Source organism: Leishmania mexicana, chromosome 4, assembly GCF_000234665.1.
Source record: "Leishmania mexicana MHOM/GT/2001/U1103 complete genome, chromosome 4".
Taxonomy (NCBI): domain Eukaryota; phylum Euglenozoa; class Kinetoplastea; order Trypanosomatida; family Trypanosomatidae; genus Leishmania; species Leishmania mexicana.
In genome coordinates this window covers 337852-358465 of record NC_018308.1, presented here as the reverse complement: position 1 = coordinate 358465, position 20614 = coordinate 337852, and the positions used below count along the sequence as shown (strand labels likewise).

Sequence of the window (20614 nt, the reverse complement as noted above, 5' to 3'; positions counted from 1 at the left end):
CCCTTGCCGCAGCTATGACGCGGCGCACTGCAACTGGCGCAAGGGCGTATGGGGAGGCTCACCACGTCTGGAGATCCGCCATGGACCCCCGGGGAAAACCCGCGGTAGGAGCACGAGACGCGTAAGGGCGCGTGCAGTTCTGGGCCGGTGTTGCCCCCTCCCCTCTGCCGTGTATAGAGTCTTACGGTGCAGAGTCCCCCTCACGCTCCTCTTTCGGCTTTGATGGTGTGCTCTACGATGATCACCCACCGCCGTGCATACGCGCCCCCCCCCTCCCTCCCTCCCTCCCTCCCTCCCTCTCCCCCTACTCCTCCATCTGCCCAACACATACACGCGCACGTCCACGGGGCTGCGCGTACGCGCATGGCTTTGTCCGTCACGGCTTCCGTACGAGCTAAAAAAAAAGAAGAAGCATCCCCCACTCCATCCCAGGCCGCCTGCTGTGCTCTTGCTGGCGGCTGCGGCCGATATTCTCTCTTGCTCCCACCCACCCCCCCCCCTTCACTTCTCATTCTGCCTACGTGCGTCCGTGTGTCCGTGTGTGCTCACCTTCGGCTCTGTGTTGTCCTTGGCGCCACCTCTGCATCACGCCCCACCTTCTCCCGCTCACCCCCCCCCTCCCTCCCTCCCTCCTGCAGACCTTAGCGCCTTTTCTTCTTAAAGCCCGCTCCTCGCGCGCGCCCCTCCCCCCTCGCGATCCCTCGGTGTCGCCTGTCTGGCTTATCAGCACACACGCACACACTTTCTTCTTCCCCCAACAATTTTTATTAGTCACCGTGCTTCCTTTAGCAGACGTCAGCGTCCTCTTGTGAGCGCATCAACCATCGTGCAGACGCCAGACGTGCGTACACGCCTACACGGGCGCACGTATTTCCCGTGCCGGCTCGAGTTTGTGTGCGTGCGTGGACGTGCCCCCGTTCGTTTCCTGTCAGACGCGCAGGTTCGCGTCGGCACGCAAGTAGGCACTGGAAGCGCAACACGTGGCCTCACCAGGCAACGCTGGCTACCATGCAGCTGTCGCCGGGCGACTTTGAGGGCGCGGTCGCGGGGCCGCCGCTGCACTACCGCCAGAGCTGGCTGGAGTGGTTCTGGCGTGCGCTGTGCGAGACGGCGAACCCGAACACGATGCACACGGAGTATCTGACACCAGCGGAACTGGAGAAGCAGGCGAGCTTCGAGAGCCTGGACTACTACAAGCCCTACCCGGATATGTACGTTGAATATCTACGAGAGAGCCAAGAGGGCCGGCGGCAGCAATACAGGGAGGGCGACGCGGCCACCGCGTCACGGACGGCAGAGGTGAACGGCAGCGTTTCACACGAGGCGGACAGCGGCAGTGAGGGGCGCACGCGCTACAGCGTCAGCTATCCCCTTGGCAGCATGGCCGAGAGCTTCGCTCGGCTCCAGATGGACACGACGGAGCGCCACGTCACGCTGCGATGGCTGTTGCACGTCTTGATCGCCCTCTCCGTTGGTGTCGTGGCCACAGTCGTGTCGTACGCCGTCGACATTCTGGAGAAGTACCGCGCCGAGGTGCTGTACCGCATCATGACAAGCCAACGGCACCGGTCCATCGGCAATCTTCAGGGGCTCTTGTACACGCTCATCGGCTCCGTCGTGCTTGTGGCGATCGCCGCTGGCGTCGTGGTGTACTTCGAGCCCGCCGCGTCGGGCGGTGGCATCCCTGATGTGATGGCGTACCTCAACGGCGTCCATCTCCGCAAAGCCATGAACCTGCGCACCTTTATCGCGAAGGCCATCTCGTGCATCTGCGCCGTCGCGGGTGGGCTGCCCGTGGGGTTGGAGGCGCCTCTCATTCACCTCGGTGCTATCACTGGGGCGGGCGTGACGCAGGGCCGCAGCCGCACCCTTGGGTTTCAAACATCGATGTTCCAGGCGTTCCGCAACAACAAGGATCGCCGCGACTTTATAACGGCCGGTGCGGCGTGCGGCGTGTCCGTTGCCTTTGGTGCCCCAATCGGAGGCCTGCTCTTCGTCATGGAGGAGGTCAGCAGTTTTTGGGACCAGAGCTCCAACGGGCAGATCTTCCTCGCCACGATGCTGTGCTTCACCTTTAGCACCATCATCAACTCTATCGTCGAGGGCCGGCGGCTGCTGGGCTGGGTCTCGAACACGGCCGCCGTGTTGTTCGAGGTCAACATCACCATACAGCTGAACCTGGTGTCCATCATTCCCTCGCTGTTCCTCGGCATCATCATGGGCTCCCTGGCTGCCTTCTTCACGAAAGCAAACCTCATCCTTATCAAGTGGCGGCGCCGCGTGCTACGCCCCTACCAGTTCCGCCGCTTCCTCGAGCCGGTCGTGGTCGGCGCCGTCTTCTCCAGCTGCACGTACGTCCTCTCCCTCGTCTCCCCGTGCGCCGAACTGCACGACATCGGCACTATCAACGAGACAGTGCAACAGTGGGGCACAGAGGGCGGGTGGCGCCTCTTCAACAACACCTGCGCCAAGCCCAAGACGTACTCGCCGCTCGGCACGCTCAACATGGCCTCTGGCAAGAACACGATCCGCCATCTCTTCTCGCGGCAGACGGCCGGGGAGTTCCCTGTGATGACGCTGATCGTGTACTTTCTCATCTACTTCGCCTCTGCCTGCATGGCCAGCGGTACGTCCGTGTCGGGTGGTCTTGTCGTGCCCAGCCTCGTGCTTGGCGCCGTCTTTGGCCGCCTGTTCGGTCTGCTCATGTTTCATATCGGGGTCACGAAGATCCCTGGCGTGCCGCGTGGCTACGCGGCGGCTGATGCGTGGATGGACCCCGGTGTCTTCGCCCTCATCGGCGCCGGCGCCTTCCTCGCCGGCACCTCGCGCATGTCTATGGCCATCTGCGTCATCATGGTCGAGCTGTCGGCGGAGCTGCACTACCTGCTACCTGTCATGGTGGCAATCGTCATGTCCAAGACAACGGCGGATTGGCTGTGCGAGCCGCTGTACCACCAGATGCTGCTCATGGACAGCGTCCCCTACCTGCCACCAAACATTGTGAAGCCGGAGTTTGAGCAGCTGACGGCGGCGGACGTTATGGCGTCTGAGGTGGTGACGCTGCGGATGCGCGAACGTACAGAGGTGGTGCTGGCCGCTCTGCGCGACAGCACGCACCACGCCTTCCCCGTCGTAGAGGCCGTTTCGATCGACGATGCCGCCGCTGACGGCGATGATGACAAGAAGGCGACGTCCCCGCCAAGAGAGTCTGCCAGCTCATTCGCCCTGCGCAAGCTGGACGGCACGAAGCGCGGGTCCGGCGAAGCCAGCGCTCCACCCGTCGCCCCGGCTGGTGCGCCCGCACCTCGATCTGCGGAGAACGCATCCGCAACAGCGGCGCACGTGCGCTACAAGTTTGTGGGCCTCGTCACTCGCGAGGATCTTCAGGTGTATTTCACTCTTCCCCAGCTGCAGGAGTACAACGAGTCGGTGTCGACGACATCGCCGCTGACCACGGTGCCGCTGACAGCGAAAGACAGCGACGGCTTTGGCGGCCGCCTTGCACCGTGCGTGCTGGCCATCCGCCACCTCTCCTGGACGCAGTGGACATGGCAGAAGAGTCGCCTTTTCTTTCGAACCTCGGACCGCTACGAGTGGGTTCGGACGCACATGCCGGACGGTATCCCGGGCGGGGCGGAGGTGGGGGCCGAGAGCGACTCCTTCATCAGCGAAAACCGCCTGCCGCCCGTCCTCGACCTCTCCCTTATCGTGAACCGCAGCCCATGGGTGATCCCACCCTTCTTCAACTTGCAGATGACGTACCAGACCTTCCGCATGATGGGCTTGCGGCACATGGTTGTCGTCGACGGTGACACTGTGGCGGGCATGATCACCCGCAAAGACCTGCTCGTCAACTCGCTGCGGCACAGGATGAAGGAACTCAGCGCGCGGCTGGAGACGGCGGACTCGGCTGCGCCGTCGCTGCCGCCGAGCTACACGAAGCATGGGATACTCGGTGACCAGTCGCAGCGCTCCCATAGCGAAGGCGGCAGGGACGAGGTGGACGGTGTGCTGCCGACGCGGGCAGGGTCACGCGCCAACAGCGCGGCCGCCCCACTCGAGCTCCGCAGCTCAGCGAGCATCAACGGCCGTGGAGCTACTTCGGCCTGGAAGTCGCCATCGCCGAATGTCTTCGCCTCCGCTGGTGGCGAGGCGCCGACGAAACAGCACTGGGGCTTTCTGCAGTTCACTGAAGCCGCAGGTGTGCCGGCAAGGCCGAGTGCCCCGATCTCCTCGCCTCTGACAGCCCTCTTCGGTTCCACCTCGTCGTCTTCGACGATGCACGACAATGGCGCTCCCGGGTTCCCCACCGCGTCCATACCGGTGGCTTACAGGACGGCAACGCCGTCGCTCCCGCGCGTCATCGCGCAAGAGCCGGCTTCTGAGGCAGGCGCTGCGATGGCGTGGAACGGCAGCCGGAGCGTCGCCGAGGGTGACACAAGAGACAGCAGCGTTGGTAACGCATTCTCGAGTGCTCACCAAACACCCGCGACGCCGTCGCTGCCGGGCGATGTGACGTCGCTGTTCAACTAGAGTACGCTGTGCTCCACGAACAAGGCGTTGTGAGGTGCACCAGTCCCCCGCGCACAGGTGTGAGCTGCTGTGGTGTCGGCGTGCTTGGTTCTGTGATCGCTGAGGTGGAGGAGGAGGGGAGGGGAGGCACGCAGCAGCGTGTCAGCTACACTTTCCTTCGCTCCCCTGCGCGTGCGTGTGCGCTTTGTTGCGCACTGCGTCTCTCCGCTGCTCTGTTCTGTTCCCCAAGCAGGCCTCTTGGCGATGCTCGCCGATGTCGATGACGACGACGACGTCCACGGGGGCGCGGGCCCAATGTTGAAGTCTGATTGCAGTCCTACAGTCGAAGCCGCCTCTCCACCTTATCTGCAGGGAGGGAGCACGGCCGGAGAACAGGCAGCGTGTGAGCCGGCGCGCCCGCCGCCGCTTCTCCTCTCCGCCTCGCGCCTCTTCTGTCTTCTGAAGTGCTGGTGCTGCCTACACACACACACACACACACATACCACAGTATCTGCGCCTCCATCCGAAGCGTGGCGACCGCTCGCCCTGCTCTCACGCGCGGTCCTCACATGACGAGGAAGCCTCTCTCTCTCTCGCTCTCTGTGTGTGCGCCTGTCCTTCGCTCTCAGCTCCATGCTATACGTCATCTGCCCCCTTCCCACGTTGCCCTTCCTGCTTCGCCTTGGCACATGCGCCAGCCCACCCTCACCTGCACGCACGCGCACAGGCAGCCACTCCGTTTTCATAGAGGAAGAGAGCGACAGATACACGACGAGTCGCGCACACACGTACGCACACACACGCACACGCACAGAGAGGTGGCTCAAGTCCATTCCTCTCCTCCGCCACCGCCCACTCGGTCATCTGCCCAGCTGCAGCTATACAAGAGTGTATCCGGGCGACGCCGTGTCTTGCCCTTCGCCCCTCCCCCTTCGCTTGTGAGTCGGGCGTGCTCTCGATATTTCGCTTCCCTTCCTCCTCATCTGTGTGTGTGTGTGTGTGAAAGAGAAGCCGATGTCTTCGGACGCCGCACTGGATGAGAAGCTCACGGAACTGCTTCGCGTCATGGTGAGTCGTCTGCCAGTCAACAAGACGCTGCCAGCGGCGGTCGTGCAGAAGCTTCTGCGCGCCAAGTATGGTGACGCGTACCCGGAGGCGTACGTGGAAAGCCGTTCGACGTTTATCGCTGACACCGTCATGAAGCTGATGATCGAAAAGGAGAAGGCTGCCACAGCGGGGGCGGCGAACGGCGACGCCAGTGACGAGGATGACGAGGATGACGATGACAGCAACACATCAGACGAAGACTCTGACGAGGGAGATTCTGACGAAGACGAGGCGGAGGAGGAGGACGCAGCATCCAGCTCTGACGATGACGGCTTCGATTCAGATGACGACGACGACGACGAGGAGGATGACGACGACGACGCAGAGGAGCCAAAGAAGAAGAGCGCGCGTGTGGAAGAGGTGGACGGGGTTGCTCTGAAAGATCAGCAGGCGTCTGCAGCGCCCTCCTCGGCAGTGTCCGTGGCCGAGCGCTGCAAGGCCATGGCGGAATGCCTGCGCAAGCTGAGCTACCACGTTCGGGCCCCCACCGCTGAGGAGAGCCTGGAGGATTACCTGCACAAGTTCCTCTTTGCCGAGTTCGAGAAGCACGGCATGGACGTGGACAAGTACGGCAAATCGGACATCAAGCGCTACCGCATCAAGCGCGAGGTGGAGCTGCTGCAGCAGGACGGAGCGAGTCTGAGCCTCGACCGCCGCAACCGTGCAGGCCGCGGCTTCAGCAACGTGGCTGTCAGCAAAGGGGCCGGTGATAACGGCTCACAAGCGGGCCCGTCTCCGTCCGCGGCATCGGCGCGGCAAACTTCGATGTTCCTCGACGACGAGTAGGAGAAAGGGCGCCACGGCGGAGCTCCTCCCTAGGTCTTACACGCGGCCATCGATCGCTCTCTCCTACCTGCCGCTCCCTTACTCGACTGCTGAAGCCGTCGCGGGGCTGCACTGCTGTCGAGTCTGTGTGTGCGCGCGTGTGGGTATGTGGGGGAGGGGGAGCTCTCCCCCTGCACGCCGCGGTCTTCGTAATGGTGGTTGACTGGCTTCGTTTCACCTTCGCCTTATATAGCCAGCCTCACTTCTCTCATCCCGTGTGATGGATGCAGAGCCTCGGCCGGGTGCGCCCACGTGCGTGCGTGCGTACGAGGAGGGGGAAGGTGCACGCACCGATGGCCTCCGTCTTACTCTCGCCCTTTCCCCTTCCCGCCCCACCATCTCATCGATTACCACTCTCCTGCTCGCCTCTACTCTTCCACGCGCATCCACAGCCACATCACCATACCCGAACCCCCGCGGAGATATCATCCATCGAGGCCTGCGATTCACGCGGTGGCGACGCCACGTCACAGTGCACCACGCCCTTCTCAGTGGTTCCACCCTGCATGGCACACAAGCGCGCGCACCCTCAGACATTCTGTCCCCTTCATAGATGGAAGCCGCCCTCACCACCTCCCCCTCCCCTGCACCTCTCGTCCCTGCATCGCATGTCGCAGCGCCACACTAGAGGCGTCGTGCCCGGTCAACTGGCACAGATGCCTTGGGACGCTAATGGGCTCGCCAATGACGACGGCGACGAACTCTGCACGGTGCTGGAAGACGCACGAACGGTGCAGGCAGGCCATCTTGGGAGAAGTCGGCCCACTGCGGAGCCGTCGCTCTCGAGGTTTCCCGTCGCCTCCTCACCGCACGGCGGTGGCCATGACCACCTTCGATCCCGCGGCGACGCGGACGTTGACCTGTGCGAGACAAGGCAAACTCAGGAGCTCCGGGACGACTTCTTTGCCCTCTACACGTCGCAGGCCGACGCTGCGTCGCCTAATGACCGCAGTGGTCGCGGTGGTGTGACTCCCTCGGTCGCCAACGCGTCTGCGACGGCCGCCGGCTCCCACGGCGACGACGATGCTGCCTCTCCCAGCGACCAGGAAGATGAAGGGGCTGGCCGCGACCACGACGTAGATGTGCTCGGCGAGGTGCGGGTGGGCCGAGCCGATGACCACCATGCGCAGCAGTCGCAGTACGTGCCGGAATGCAGCGAGGACTTGGAGGAGGAAGACGGCATCGCCGACTCGAGCGAGTCGCCGGTGGTATCCGAGCAGCCGGCGGAAGGGTTCAGGAGCGAGGCTCAACCGCCGCCAAGCCGCTCAGACACCACACCAGCAACAGAGAGGCCATGTCAGCCGGAGTGCTGGCCCCACCCTCACCCGCCCCCCTTCTCCGCACTTCCGCGTCTGCGTCAGACGCGCGTGACGTTCCACACGCAACGCTACGGCGCCTTCATCAAGGCGTACCTTGGCCTCTCGGACGCTGAGGTGGAGCAGGCGCAGCGACGCGGGCGAGGCATCTGCATGATTGGAGTTCGCAAGGCGCCTCCATCGAGCTGGCACCTCGCCGCAAGCGCCTCCTACTCAACCCCTTTCTCCCCACCCTCGTCATCATCGCCGGCAGCGGGGGCAGCCGGCTACACCTTCCAGCCCATGCACCGCCGCCACTTGCACCACGGCTTTGTCGAGCCGGTGAAAGTCCAGCGGTCATTTCTTCGGCACTCCGTGCTGGCGGTGGAGGGCGACGCCGTGTTCAGCGAGTTGATGGACCGAGCCGAGCTGCTGTATGCCGTCGAGCAGCACCGACTCGACGCGGCGTGGAAGACGTACGCGCACGACACTGGCGCTGCCGGGGAGGACGCGGCGGCAGCGGCCGCAACGGCGGTGCCTGGCACACCAGCACAGCCTCCGCTGTACCCGCAGTTCCGCAAGCTGCCGCGCGTGACGGAGCCGTACCTGCGCCCGAACGCGCGTTGCATCGCCCTCCACTACGGTCTGCCGGACAGAGCCGCCTCTGATAGTAGCGACGGCAGCGCCGGCAAGATGGCCACCGACACGGCGGCCGTGAAGCCGAGGGAAGGCGAAGGTGAAGAGGGAAAGCCACACACACATCGCACGTCTAGTACATCAGCGCCTGCAAACCCGTACCCCCGTGCGTCGCTGATGGCTGTGGTGTGTACCACGCGGCTGGAGGAGGGCGAGGAGATCTACGTATCACTGGAGTCGTACTACCGCTGCCTTGACGAGGTCTCGTGGTACCGGCGCTGCTACAGCGAGCTAAACAAAAGATGTGGATGCCCTGATGGTGTCGTGACGCCGTGCGCTGCCGCCGAGGGCGGCAGTGGTATGAACGAGCCCACCGCTGGCCAAGAGGACCTGACCGGTAACGTGTACACGGGTGTCAAGCCCTTCCCTGAGTGGCCGGCCGACCTGGCCTACTACCACGGCGTGGGGCGGCGGCATGCGAGCTACGTCGCGGAGGCCGCCTTTCCTTTCACGCTGGTCTCCCTCGCCCCGGCCCCGGAGCTGGGAGATAACCAGAAAGGCGTTGTAGCCTCTGCCTGGCTGCCCTACGGCACCTGCCTGCTGTACTGCGGCCCCGCCGTAGCGACGCGCAAGGTGGAGCGGCTGGTTAGCGAGCGTGCGTTGCGTGGTGACAACACAGTGGACCGCACCACAACCACCGTCAAGCACGAGGCGCAAGCACATTCAGCAGCGGAGGAGGACGATCTTTCCTTTGCCACGGACGACACCTACGCGCTCGGGCTCGGTCCCCACGGCGTGTGCTTCGGCCAGGGCCTCACCCGCTACATCAATCACCGCTACAACACGTCCCGCTTTGGCAACGTGGAGCTGTGCTCGGTGATACTGTCGGTACCCAGCGAATTTGCCAGCGCGCATGGGACGGCGGCGGCCCCTGCTGATGGCCCGGAGGAGCTGAAGAACCCGGGTGAGAGGGTTACCGCAAAGTCCGCTGGCGTGGACGCATCGTCGTCTCTGACGGCCGAGGAGCGTGTGCAGGTGGCGCGTGCCGCAACGGCGAAGCGGCCCTACCATCGACGTCGCGTGCAGAGGGCTAAGAAGGGGCCGCCTCCCCCCGTCGTGGCGGCCAGTGGCGCTGTCGCCGCGCCTGCCGCTGCGGTGGACGACCGTCTCGCCGCCATGTACGCGAAGCCCAAGCGACGGCCGCCGCGCCGCCGCGCGCCGTGTCTTTTCCTTGAAGAGCGCAGTTTCTTCGTGACGGTGCCCTTCTTCCTGGTTACCACCGACATCCCGCCCGGCACGTCGCTGCTCGCGTGGACCTACGGCGAGGACTACGACGCGAAGCTGGAGCGACAGGCCGTGGCCGAAGGCCACGTGGTACCCTACGCCGATGCCGTACTGCTCAACCGCCGCCTTGCCGCGTCACCGGCCACCGGTTGTCGGTTCCAGCGCTACAACGGTGATTACCGCTTTGCAGTCGGCGTAGGCGATGTCGTCTGGCGCCGGCGGCCCGTACGCCTTGGCATGCCGTCCTCCTCTGTCGACTGCGCTGGCGGCCACGCCATCGTCGATGTGTACGTGCCGCCGCCGGAGGAGGACCTCTTCGTTGTCGTGCAGACGCTGCGGTCGAGTGTCGAGAGAGTCCTCCTGCGGCCGCTGGAGCGCGTCCCGCTCACGAGTCGGCAGCTGGGCACCCTCTTGAGGGAGCAGCACCTAGACGACTACGTGTCCCCACACGCCCCGAGCAACGCGCGGCTGGGCCCGCAGAAGGGGCGGCGCCGAGTCGGTCGCCCGCCATCGGCGCACTCGAAGCGACAGCGAGCGGCAGTGCTCACCTACGACTGGGCGGCGCACTGGGCGGTGTTTCGGCTGACGGACATCAGCGCCTTGGCACCCGCGCCCTTCGCTGGGACGTCATCCTGCCTCACACCGCACGCCCTCTCCCGCTACGAGGAGGCGCTGCGAACCTGCGTGGTGGCAACGACCGATTCCGTGGGGCTGCTGCTCATGGACATCGACTACAGCGCCGTGCACCGCACCGGAGACACCGGCGGCGAGGCGGGCAACACGGGAGCGCCGCGGCGGATCACGGGCAGTTTGCAAGGACCGACGACTCGGGCATCGTCAGGTAGTGGGGGCGGGCCCAACGCAAAGCAATGCACCGGTCGCGGCGGCGAGAGCGCGGCACACCGTCATATCCTCGTGAACCTCGATGATCTGCACCATGCCACGGCCCTCGTACGGACGTCGCCGGGGCGGGCGGCAGCCGTGCCAACGCTCTGCAGCGGTCTTATGTGGCCGCTCTACTGCATGTCGCAAAAGCCGCGCGCTGCCGCTGCCGCGGCGTTCGGTGCTTCACATGATGTTCCTCGCGCGCGTCCGGGCAGTCGCATGTGACCGCGTGTGTGTACGCCGCTACAAACAGTCCCTCCCTCCCGCGCATCACTGCTGTGTGATGCCCGACGCCATCGTGGCAGACGCACGCGGCGTCGTGGAGAAGGCGGTGGGTCCGTCTCACCGTGTCGCGCCCCCTCCAACTCCTCACCCGCCCCACCCCGCGCGCTCGCATGCGAGCGCCTGCCCATTTTCCGGGCACTTGCATGCATGGCTTGCCCGCGAGTTGCCCTCTCCTCTCCACTTAGCTTTCTCGGTCTTTCTCCGTCTTCACATCAGCCCCTTTGCCCACCCCACCCCACCACCTCACTCTGCCCTCTGCGCTCCATCGAAGAATGACCTCGACGGTTCCGTGGTACTGCCGCTACGGCGTGCATGGCGATCTCGCAAAGGAGGTGAACGTCGACGGCACCGTTGTCTACCGCACTCGTGAGCGACGGTGCGACTGTACGCCACCGCAACCGTGCCCGCTTGCCTTGCCTGGGGCGCACCCTCGCCCGCATCCGCCGCCACCGCTACGACGGCCCGCCAGCCGACTTGCCGCACCGCAGCGAAAGTTCGGCCGTGGACGCGTCGTTGGCGCTGGCCGTGAGCACATCGCACCGTCGTGGCAGAAAGCCTATGCGCCGCTGCCGCATTCTTCGCTGCCTTGCCCCCCTGGTGAGATGGACGACACGCGCCTACGCGTCTTGGTGCCGCCTCTGGCGTTCGACAGCGCCGTCGGTGACTTGTATGCGGGCTACGTGTCGTCCACGTCGCACGATGCGGCTGCAGCTTTGCCGTTCATCCCGGTCATCAATCCTCAAACCGCCCTGGCAGGGGTGGCGCCGTTCACGCCCGCCGATGGTCCTATCTTTGCTGCCACCGCGCCTCTCGGCGTGGGCAGGTGCGTTGATTCGCTGCTGGCAGGCATGTCACCGGTGCCACAACCGCCGCTGCAGCCTGCTGAGCTGCGCAGTGCAGCGCCACTGGCAAGCGATGCCGGCAGCCCACAACCATCTCCGCCACTACTGCTGCAGCAGAACCTACTATCGCCACCAGTGCCCCCGTCACCAGCTGCCGTTCCTGCTCCTTTACCACCGTGCACCGTGGAAAACCATGTCGCGGGTCAGCTCAGCGGCTTCGTGCACTGCCCAACATGCGGCCAACGTGTCGTGGCCACCGGTGCGGAACAGGGAGCTCAAGCTCGAGGCGCTGCCTCAGTGGGTCGCTTCGGCTTTCCCTGCGGGATTGACAAGCAGGCACCAACGTGCAGGACCGAAGCGCCCGTGCCGCCGCCGTTGCCATCACCACAGCAGGAGCAGCAGCACCAGCAGCGGCCACCGACCGCTACGGCGGGGCGCGCGGTCAACGCTCCGACAGAGGGGGAGGCGGGCGCCCGTCACACTCTGCCACCTGCGGCGGCATCGGCGACAACAACGCCACCACCCCCATCAGTGCCAGCTACCGCCGGTGCTGCGTCCCCAGACCTTCACCTTGGTCAGGATCTGCGCACCGTGGACGAGGTGATATCGCGCCTGTTGCACAATGCGACGGAGAACGGTGAGAGAGTGCTGCCGCCGTGCGGGTTGCCACAGTGCCGCCTGTGCGATCCGTCCGCAGCTGCCGCGACGGCTCCGACAGTCAGCCACTCGGCGTGGATGTGTCCTCCATGGCACTACGGATGGTGGGGTATGCAGCCGGTGATGTGTGGCAGTCCAGCCGTGGCCGTCATTCATCATCACTACGCCAAGTAGACCTCACCCTGCATCTGTGAGGGCGCATCAACGCGCGTGCTCCTCCGTTCTTCGGCGTTACCATCTACACTCTGCGTCGCATTCCCGTCTTCACGATGGTGTTGCGATCCTTTACTACTAGATCTTCGCTTCGCGTTCTGTGTGTGTGTGCGCGCGCGCGTATGTCTCTCTCTCTCTTGCGACAGCTGCATGACGGCGCTGTGCGCCCCTCTGTTCCCCCCCCCCCTGCCCGTGCTGCACCGCCACCGCTCTGGTGCATCATGGAACGCACCGTCGACGTTTTGCATATTTCTTTCGCCGCGTGTCTGAGAGGTGGGTCTGCCCGTCGTTCGCATCGGTGCCTCCCACCCCTGCTTCTGCAGGCAAACATCAGGGCGTGTATGTGCATGAGTCAACGGCCCTGATCTGCTGCACGTTGCGTGCCGGAACGGTGCGACCTTCACAAGAGACGCAACAGGCCTGGCACCATGCATCGCCATGGGAGGTGCCACGGAGTCGGAGCCCCCTCAACCACCATCACCCCCTCCCACCCATCCCCCCCCCATCCCCCCCCCCATCCCCTCTGCCGTGCGACCGCGTCGGTCGGCAGCACACGCGGCGACAGTCCGAGACACTAACCTGTGCATTAGACAGGCACCTTACCCATTCGACAGCGCGACGTGAGGCTCTGCCGCCATGCCTGTGGTGGCGTCACGCGACTATCGGGCCTCGTGGGAGATACCCTACGACTTTCACCCCCGCATCCACGCCTACCCCGGATGGAGAAGCGCTGTGCGGCCTTGCATGGGTGCACAGCCGCCGACGTCTGCAGCGTCAGACGCCGCGACGCCACCGAGGCACCAGCGGGTCAAGCGCACATTTCGACACTACCGTCTTGGCCCGCGTGCGGCAACTGCACCGCCTGCGGTCGCGGCGCCGGAGGGTGACCAGGGTGCCGCACAGGCAGCGACGACAAGCACTGCTGGCTCCCCTCGAAAATCGGCACCCGTTGCGCCGCAGAAACCACAGTTTCCCTCGCCACCACAGCAGCAGCAGCTGAAGAGGTGCACTGGGCGTCGTCCAGGACAGATCTCGCGCGCGACGCCGACTTTGTCCGCGGTCAACGATGAAGGGGATGCAGGAGCGTCGCCCGCAGGTCTCCTGGTACCGACACCGCCACTGCACACATCTGCGAAGGCGAGGAGTGAGGAGTGCGGCATCAGCGCTCAGAGTGCAGCTGTGCACCAGGGACGCTCGCATGCGACCCCACTTTCTACTCGCTGTGGCGCACCACAAAGACCCGTCCGTGCAACGGTAGGGGTGGCGCCCCACTCACTCTCAAGCCGCCCTAGAGAGCACTTTGGACGTAGACGCGTGGCGCAACCGTCCAGCTCGTCGTCGATTCCCACCCCAACAGCACCCTCAGCCCCAGCAGCAACGGCACCTGCTCCCCACACCGGATATCATCATCGAAGAAAGCCGAACTACTCCCTGTGCCCCTCGTACGCCGCCCATTGGGCACAGTGGCGGCGGCACCCGGTGCCAGCCATCCGCGTGGCTGACCGGTATCGCAGCCCGCCAGCGGCGCGGGAGTTCCGCCTCCGTGCACGTCAAGTCCGGCATGCATCTCGTGAGCACTTTGTAGAGGCGCTGCGCAGCTGCATGGCCAGCGGGGTTCCGGAGGTGGTCCCCCACGGCGTCGTGGACGCCTTGGCTGATACTCGAGACGCACGCAGCTTCGACCCGTCGCTGCATAACTACAACGCCATGGTGACAGACGCCTTCCACAACAGCGTCGCGGAGCGCGCGGCGCGGCTGCAGGCGACGGAGAATCGAATGTGGGAGCGGATGATCCTGAACGTGGCCCCGCTTGAGGTTGCCCACCAGCACGTGTTGGAGGTGGGCGGGTTGTCAGTGCTGGACAGCGGGCACGTGAGCTCCCCGATTTGCATCTCCTCTGCCCCGGAGGCGGCGGACGCGTATGCGGCGTGCGTGGATGACGGCTTTGCTGAGGGCGACGAGGCGATGGCAGTAATAGTACGCCCCTTCTCTGATGAGCTCCTCGGCGACTCAGAGGCGCTGCGCGTAGCCGAGGCGCAGCGGCGGTGGCCCAAAGGCCGCGAGTGGGACCGCCAAGCTGCGATCCAGCGTGCCGTGGGCCCCACGGCGCAGGAAGCCATCATTGACCTCGGCATTGACCCGCGGTACCGGCAACCTGGTGAGCGTCATGGCCACGTTAACAACCGACGGGCGTAGATGAGGCCGCTCGGTGTCAGGAAGACCAACGTGTGTGCGACGGCGTGGGTGCATGAGTGAGGGTTGATGGAGCCGCTCTCGTCTATGATTCCTTCGCAACGCCTCATCAGCTTGTTCGTTGTTGCTGATGGTGAGGTCAGTGGTGCCGTTGTGGAAGGAGAGGCGGAGGGAGGGAGGGGGGGGCAGCCATCTCACTGTGTGTGTGTGTGTGTCGCGTGTTGTCGGCCCTGCTGTCGCCATAGAGCACACGTGCACGCAGGCATGTGCGCACTGGGACGAAAGCAAAAGAAACCGAAGCAATGTTCATGGAATGGGCGCCGGTGTGTGTCCCGCCGCCTCTTCCCGTCGCGTGGCGTGTGCCCACGCCGGCAGAAGTGGAGAGAGCCATCCTGATCCTCGTGTAACGGTGCACGAGAGGGGAAGGGGTCGAGCCCAAGCCGCCAGCTGTGAGGGTCCTTGTGCAGCACCTGCGTTGGTTCGTGGAGTACTGTCCGATGCCCCCTTCCCCCCCCCCCGCCGCCCTGGCGGATGCGCTTCCCTGTCAATCATTCCAACGAACCTGCTCCCCATCCCCATCATCATCATCTCTCCGCAGCACTGCTATTCCCCTCTGGATATCCACATACGGCCTCCCCACCCTCTCCCTTTCCTTTGTATTTCCAGCATCGATGTCGGGCGAGACTCAGCAGCAGCAAGGTGCGACACCCCTGAAGGTGTTCTTCATCCTTGGCGGGCCCGGCTCTGGCAAGGGCACGAACTGCGCGCGGCTTGTGGAGGACTTTGGCTACACCCATTTTAGTGCCGGTGAGCTGCTGCGCGAGGCGGCGCGCTCTGGCACTGGTAATCTGGCCAAGATCGGCGATATCATCCGCTCTGGGAGCATTGTGCCGAGCGAGATCACGGTAGAGCTCCTTCGGCAGGCCATCGCCGACCACCCGAACTCCGTCGGCTACGTGATCGACGGCTTCCCACGCAAGGAGGACCAGGCGCGCATGTTTGAGGAGGGCATCGCCAAGGCCACCGGCATCCTCTACTACGACTGCAGCGAGGCCACCATGGAGGAACGCCTGCTCTCGCGCGGCGCCAACAGCGGCGAGAAGCGCGACGACGACGCAGCAGAGACAATCCGGAACCGCTTCCGCGTCAACGTGCAGGAATGCATGCCGGTCGTGGAGGCCTACAAGGCAAATGGCCGCTGCCACGTCATTGACGCGAACCGCGACCGCGACACCGTCTACGCCGAGACGAGGAAGGTATTCCTCGAGATGGGCGAGAAACCTTTGAAGGTGTAGAATTATGGAGAGAGGGGAGAGCTGAGCTGAGCTGGCGCTGGGAGCACGGGGGACACATGCGAGACGAAGAAAAAATTGATCTCGTCGCCACGTGCGCGAGTCTCTGTCGTCCACTCGCCCTATATTGCCTTGATAGCCCCGTGTGCAAGGTGTGTGGAGGGAGGGAAGGGGGGGTGCGGTTCGTGCGCTCGACGCTGCCAACGCCGGTTACTCCTCCCCCCCCCCCCCGCGTGCACCGGGCCGCGTTGTATGTTTTCGCTTTCCTATTGCTGGTCTCCCTTCGCCATCCCGTCACCCTTCTCTCCTCGCAGGTGCGTGCGCTGCCTCCGTGGCGCGACTAACCACCCCATCCCACCTCTCGTCCCCACGGGGCCCTCATGCTCAAACGTCGATCCGGTGCACAACATGCGCCGTTGCGCTGCGCGTTGTCTTGTAGCACTGGAGAGCCAAACCACCCAGTAGAACGTTGGCAAAGGCATCCCTGTCTCTGTGCGCCCGCCGCCCCCGCCCTCCCTCTCCCCCAAACCCCCAAACCCCTTTCTCCACGCCGCCTCGACACCCTTCCTAGGACTTGTACGGTCATCATCACGATGCTTCGAGGCAGAACGGTCGATGGCGGCTTGTGCACACGCTCGTGCGCGGGTACTACAGTCCCTCGCTCAGCCGCATTTCATGTTGTTGCTTCGCGCTCTCCATCCCTTGGCTCCCCCTCACCTCTCCCACCACCCCAACCAACACCAACCCACTCCACTCCACCACCACCCACACACACACACACACACACGCACGCGCGCCCTCTCATAAGTAAGGAAGCTCATCCCCTACCTCGAACAGCACCTCCGTCAAGGGCCCCAGCTCATCGCACCAGTCGCAAGCATGGCCCGCCGTCCGTCCCGCTGCTACCGGTTCTGCAAGAACAAGCCGTACCCGAAGTCGCGCTTCTGCCGCGGTGTGCCGGATCCGAAGATCCGCAACTTCGACATTGGCCGACGTCGCGCCACCGTCGATGAGTTCCCGGTGTGCATCCACGTGGTGTCCCGCGAGCTGGAGCAGATCGCGTCCGAGGCGCTGGAGGCTGCCCGCATTCAGGCCAACAAGTACATGGTGAAGCGTGCCAACAAGGACGTGTTTCACATGCGCACCCGCGCCCACCCCTTCCACGTGCTGCGCATCAACAAGATGCTCTCGTGCGCCGGCGCCGATCGTCTGCAGACCGGTATGCGTGGTGCCTTCGGCAAGCCGAACGGCGTGTGTGCCCGCGTCCGCATTGGCCAGATCCTGCTGTCCATGCGCACCAAGGAGGCGTACGTGCCGCAGGCCTTCGAGGCCCTGCGCCGCGCCAAGATGAAGTTCCCCGGCCGCCAGATCATCGTCATGTCCAAGTACTGGGGCTTCACCAACATCCTCCGCACCGAGTACGAGGCTCTGCGCGACGCCGGCAAGCTCGAGCAGCGCGGTACCCACTGCAAGCTGATCGCCCCCAAGGGCAAAATCACGATGCGCAACGTGATGGCGTAAGCTCTCGCAGCAGCGTGAAACGCGTGGGGAAACGGGTGCTTGTGTGTGTGTGTGTATGCTACGGCGGTGCCCTGGTGACATAGGGAGGGAGAGGCCACCAGCGGTGCGTGACCTGACGACTTCGCCGGCGTATGCGCGCACGCGTGTATCTGCGCACGCCTCGCCGTACCCATCGAGCCCCCTCCCTCCCTCCTCTGTCAGCTGGATGCGTGTCTGTGGGTGCGCCGCACGCAGCGGACTTCCCTTATGGTATGATGATTTGATTTATCTTTTCTTGTTTGTGTGTGTGTGTGTTTCCATGGATCCGGAACCTCGGGTGATGATCGGAACGTACGGCCGCAATGGAGGGGCGGGGGCGGGGGGAGAAGCCTCTGCCACCCCCCCCCCTCTCCCCTCTATGGGCCGCCCCAGATTCTCCGGACCTGAGCAACGCCCCTACGACACCAAATTGCAGGCGCCAAGTCAGGAGCGCAGTCACAACACCCCGCGGCAGCAGCGACAGCAGACGGAGCGGGAAAAGGCGGCGTTGGGGTGTGTGAAGAGGGGGAAGCCCCCTTCGCCTGCTGCTGCTGGTGCTCGACTTTCGGCATGCCCTCCTTTCCACGCCTTCGTCACCCCTTTACTTGACGCCGGCATGTGGCCGCACACGATGGACACGCACGTGCGTCGGCGTTGTGGAGGACATGCGCGTGCGCCCACATCTTCTGAACCACCTCATGCCCTTATCCGCTCTCTCCCCACTTGCTGACTGCTCCTTGCTTCGTCCTCCCTTCGTTGTCCCGCTCAACCCAACGCACAATCGCACGCTCCAACAGCGAAGCGAATCGCCGGCGAAGGATACGCTACCAGAACTCGACGCGTCGGCGTGTGTCTGTGTGTGTGTGCGTGTGTGCTTGTATTCTGTGCGCTCCTCAGCTTCTCGTTCGTCGAACTGGCGCGCCAAGGCACAAAGCGCCTTTCGCCGCCGCTGCCCCCCCCCCCCACTCGCTGCGCCTTCATCACTTCCACCACCCTCCCTCGTTCACTCTCCGCGCGCACCCCCCCCTACGGCATCGCGTACCTGCACGCTATCGGGTCTTGCTCGTGCAGTTTCCATAGAGCACCCTCTCGTTGCACATGAAGGCCTCCTCTGGCCAGCTGGCCGCCTCTCGCCCGACCGCAGCGGCGCGTCTCTCCCGCACCTATGGTTCAGTGCACCTGCTGCCGCGTACCACGGCTATGCGGCGGCTGGTGGCGGCGTCTGTAATGGTGGCAAGTGCTGGCTCACTTGGCGAGACGCTGCTGTCGTCTGGCGCCGTTTCGGTCGGAGGTGCCGCGCACTCGGCGATGGGTGGCTCGACAGCGCTGCTGCAGCACCGTCGCTGGCAGTTAGGCGGAGGCTCGAAGAAGGACCTGTACTCGGTGCTAGGCGTGGCGCGGAACGCGGCACCGGAGCAGATCAAGTCCGCCTACAAAAAACGCGCCAAGGCGCTGCACCCCGATGTGAACCCGAGCCCCACCGCCGCTGAGGACTTTGCGGAAGCGAAGCAGGCCTACGAGACCCTCTCCGATCCGCAGAAGCGCAGCATGTACGACATGACTGGCAACGCCAGCGCCGCCGGCGGCTTCGGTGGGCCCGGCGGGGCGGGCGGTGGCTTCAACCCCTTCGGCGCCGGCGGCAATCCGTTTGCGGCGGGTGGGAATCCGTTCGCGAACATGGGCGGTGCCAACCAGCCCGGCGGCGGCCAGGGCGGCTTCTCCTTCAACGACTTCGAGGAGATCTTCCAGAAGATGAGCAACAGCGGCAAGGACAAGACCCGCAAACCGCAAGGGCCGGAGCCTGGTGCGGACGTCCACTACAAGCTCGTGCTCAGCTTCCTCGACGCCGTCAAAGGATGCCAGAAGGAGATCAGCTACAATACGATGCGCCGGTGCGGGGCGTGCACCGGCAGCGGCTGCCAGGACACGGGGTCGCGCACAAAATGCCCGCACTGCGGCGGTCGCGGTAAGAAGGTGATGTCCACCGGCTTCTTCCACATGCAGCAAGACTGCACCCACTGCGGTGGCACAGGCGAGCTTGGTCGAACGACGTGCACGCAGTGTAGTGGCAAGGGCATCGTCAAGGACCGCAGCGTGCAGACACTACCGGTGCCGAAAGGCGTGGACAACAAGGAGCGGCTGAAGGTGACGGGCAAGGGCGAGGCCGGTGTGCGCAACGGCCCGCCGGGAAACCTCTACATTGAAATCTCCGTCGAGGACGACCCCGTTTTCCACCGCGAGGGCAGCGACATCCACGTCATCACCCCCATCACGCTCTCCACCGCGGTGCTCGGCGGCACGGTGCGAGTGCCGACCCTCACAGGCGAGGTCGAGACTCGAGTTCCTGTCGGCACGCAGCAGGGCGACAAGCTCGTGCTGCGCGGCCGCGGCGTGCACCGACCGAACCACAACAAGACAGGCGACTTCTACATCCACTTTGCCGTCATGCTGCCGAAGGAGCTCACGGAGGAGCAGAAGAAGGCCATCGCCGACTTCGCCAAGGACGAAAGGCCGCTCAACCTCAACGACGCCCAGCTGCAGGAGCTAAAGGGGCGCTACCGCTCTTGGTTCGCGACGTAGCGGGGTGTTGGTTCCGCCGACTGGTTGGCGCCGCCGCGTGCGCGTCTGTCTGTCTGTGTGTCTGTGTGTGTGCCCGTGTGCGGGATGCTTGTTTCTTGCCCGCATGTATGTGGCATTCTCCTTATCGGTGCGGTTTGTGTTTCGATAATGGCGGGGGGGGAGGTGTTCAAGCAGCGGTGGATCGGAGCAGGCGACTGGCGGTTGATCTGATGTGCCGGCGCTGATGACGTTGTCGCCTACGCGGGCGCGTGGGATAGTGTGTTTGTTGGCGTTCATCACATTCCTTTCCTTTGGTTCGGTTTATTTATCGTTGTGTTTCATCGGGAGGGGGAGGGGCTGATTGGGGGAGTCCGGGGTTGCGGTGATCTGCATTTTTGAAGAGAGCGGGTGGGCCTGTGTGCAGTGAGCGAAGTGCGTGAAAGGCGATGCGTCGGTGAATGTGCGGAGGGGGGGGGGCGTAGCGGTGTCT

The 20614-nt window shown here is 64.5% G+C and overlaps 8 protein-coding genes across 8 annotated transcripts; all 8 read left to right on the top strand.

Annotated features, from left to right (window-relative positions):
• Positions 1-1125: 1125 nt before the first annotated feature.
• LMXM_04_1000 (putative chloride channel protein) lies at positions 1126-4533 on the top strand (the record flags this gene model as incomplete). The annotated part of the gene is made up of 1 exon (XM_003871818.1): positions 1126-4533. One exon carries the CDS (start codon positions 1126-1128, stop codon positions 4531-4533), a length of 3408 nt encoding a protein of 1135 aa, XP_003871867.1.
• Positions 4534-5526: 993 nt separating this feature from the next.
• On the top strand, positions 5527-6405 carry LMXM_04_0990 (conserved hypothetical protein; the record flags this gene model as incomplete). Its single annotated transcript, XM_003871817.1, has 1 exon — positions 5527-6405. One exon carries the CDS (start codon positions 5527-5529, stop codon positions 6403-6405), a length of 879 nt encoding a protein of 292 aa, XP_003871866.1.
• A 695-nt stretch (positions 6406-7100) lies between these two features.
• LMXM_04_0980 (conserved hypothetical protein) lies at positions 7101-10769 on the top strand (the record flags this gene model as incomplete). Its single annotated transcript, XM_003871816.1, has 1 exon — positions 7101-10769. One exon carries the CDS (start codon positions 7101-7103, stop codon positions 10767-10769), a length of 3669 nt encoding a protein of 1222 aa, XP_003871865.1.
• A 332-nt stretch (positions 10770-11101) lies between these two features.
• LMXM_04_0975 (hypothetical protein) lies at positions 11102-12502 on the top strand (the record flags this gene model as incomplete). The annotated part of the gene is made up of 1 exon (XM_003871815.1): positions 11102-12502. The coding sequence occupies one exon, from the start codon at positions 11102-11104 to the stop codon at positions 12500-12502; it is 1401 nt and encodes a 466-aa protein (XP_003871864.1).
• Positions 12503-13285: 783 nt separating this feature from the next.
• Positions 13286-14737, top strand: LMXM_04_0970 (conserved hypothetical protein; the record flags this gene model as incomplete). Its single annotated transcript, XM_003871814.1, has 1 exon — positions 13286-14737. One exon carries the CDS (start codon positions 13286-13288, stop codon positions 14735-14737), a length of 1452 nt encoding a protein of 483 aa, XP_003871863.1.
• A 668-nt stretch (positions 14738-15405) lies between these two features.
• Positions 15406-16029, top strand: LMXM_04_0960 (putative adenylate kinase; the record flags this gene model as incomplete). The annotated part of the gene is made up of 1 exon (XM_003871813.1): positions 15406-16029. The coding sequence occupies one exon, from the start codon at positions 15406-15408 to the stop codon at positions 16027-16029; it is 624 nt and encodes a 207-aa protein (XP_003871862.1).
• An 876-nt stretch (positions 16030-16905) lies between these two features.
• Positions 16906-17547, top strand: LMXM_04_0950 (uncharacterized protein; the record flags this gene model as incomplete). The annotated part of the gene is made up of 1 exon (XM_003871812.1): positions 16906-17547. The coding sequence occupies one exon, from the start codon at positions 16906-16908 to the stop codon at positions 17545-17547; it is 642 nt and encodes a 213-aa protein (XP_003871861.1).
• A 1116-nt stretch (positions 17548-18663) lies between these two features.
• LMXM_04_0940 (uncharacterized protein) lies at positions 18664-20145 on the top strand (the record flags this gene model as incomplete). The annotated part of the gene is made up of 1 exon (XM_003871811.1): positions 18664-20145. The coding sequence occupies one exon, from the start codon at positions 18664-18666 to the stop codon at positions 20143-20145; it is 1482 nt and encodes a 493-aa protein (XP_003871860.1).
• Between the last annotated feature and the right edge of the window lie 469 nt (positions 20146-20614).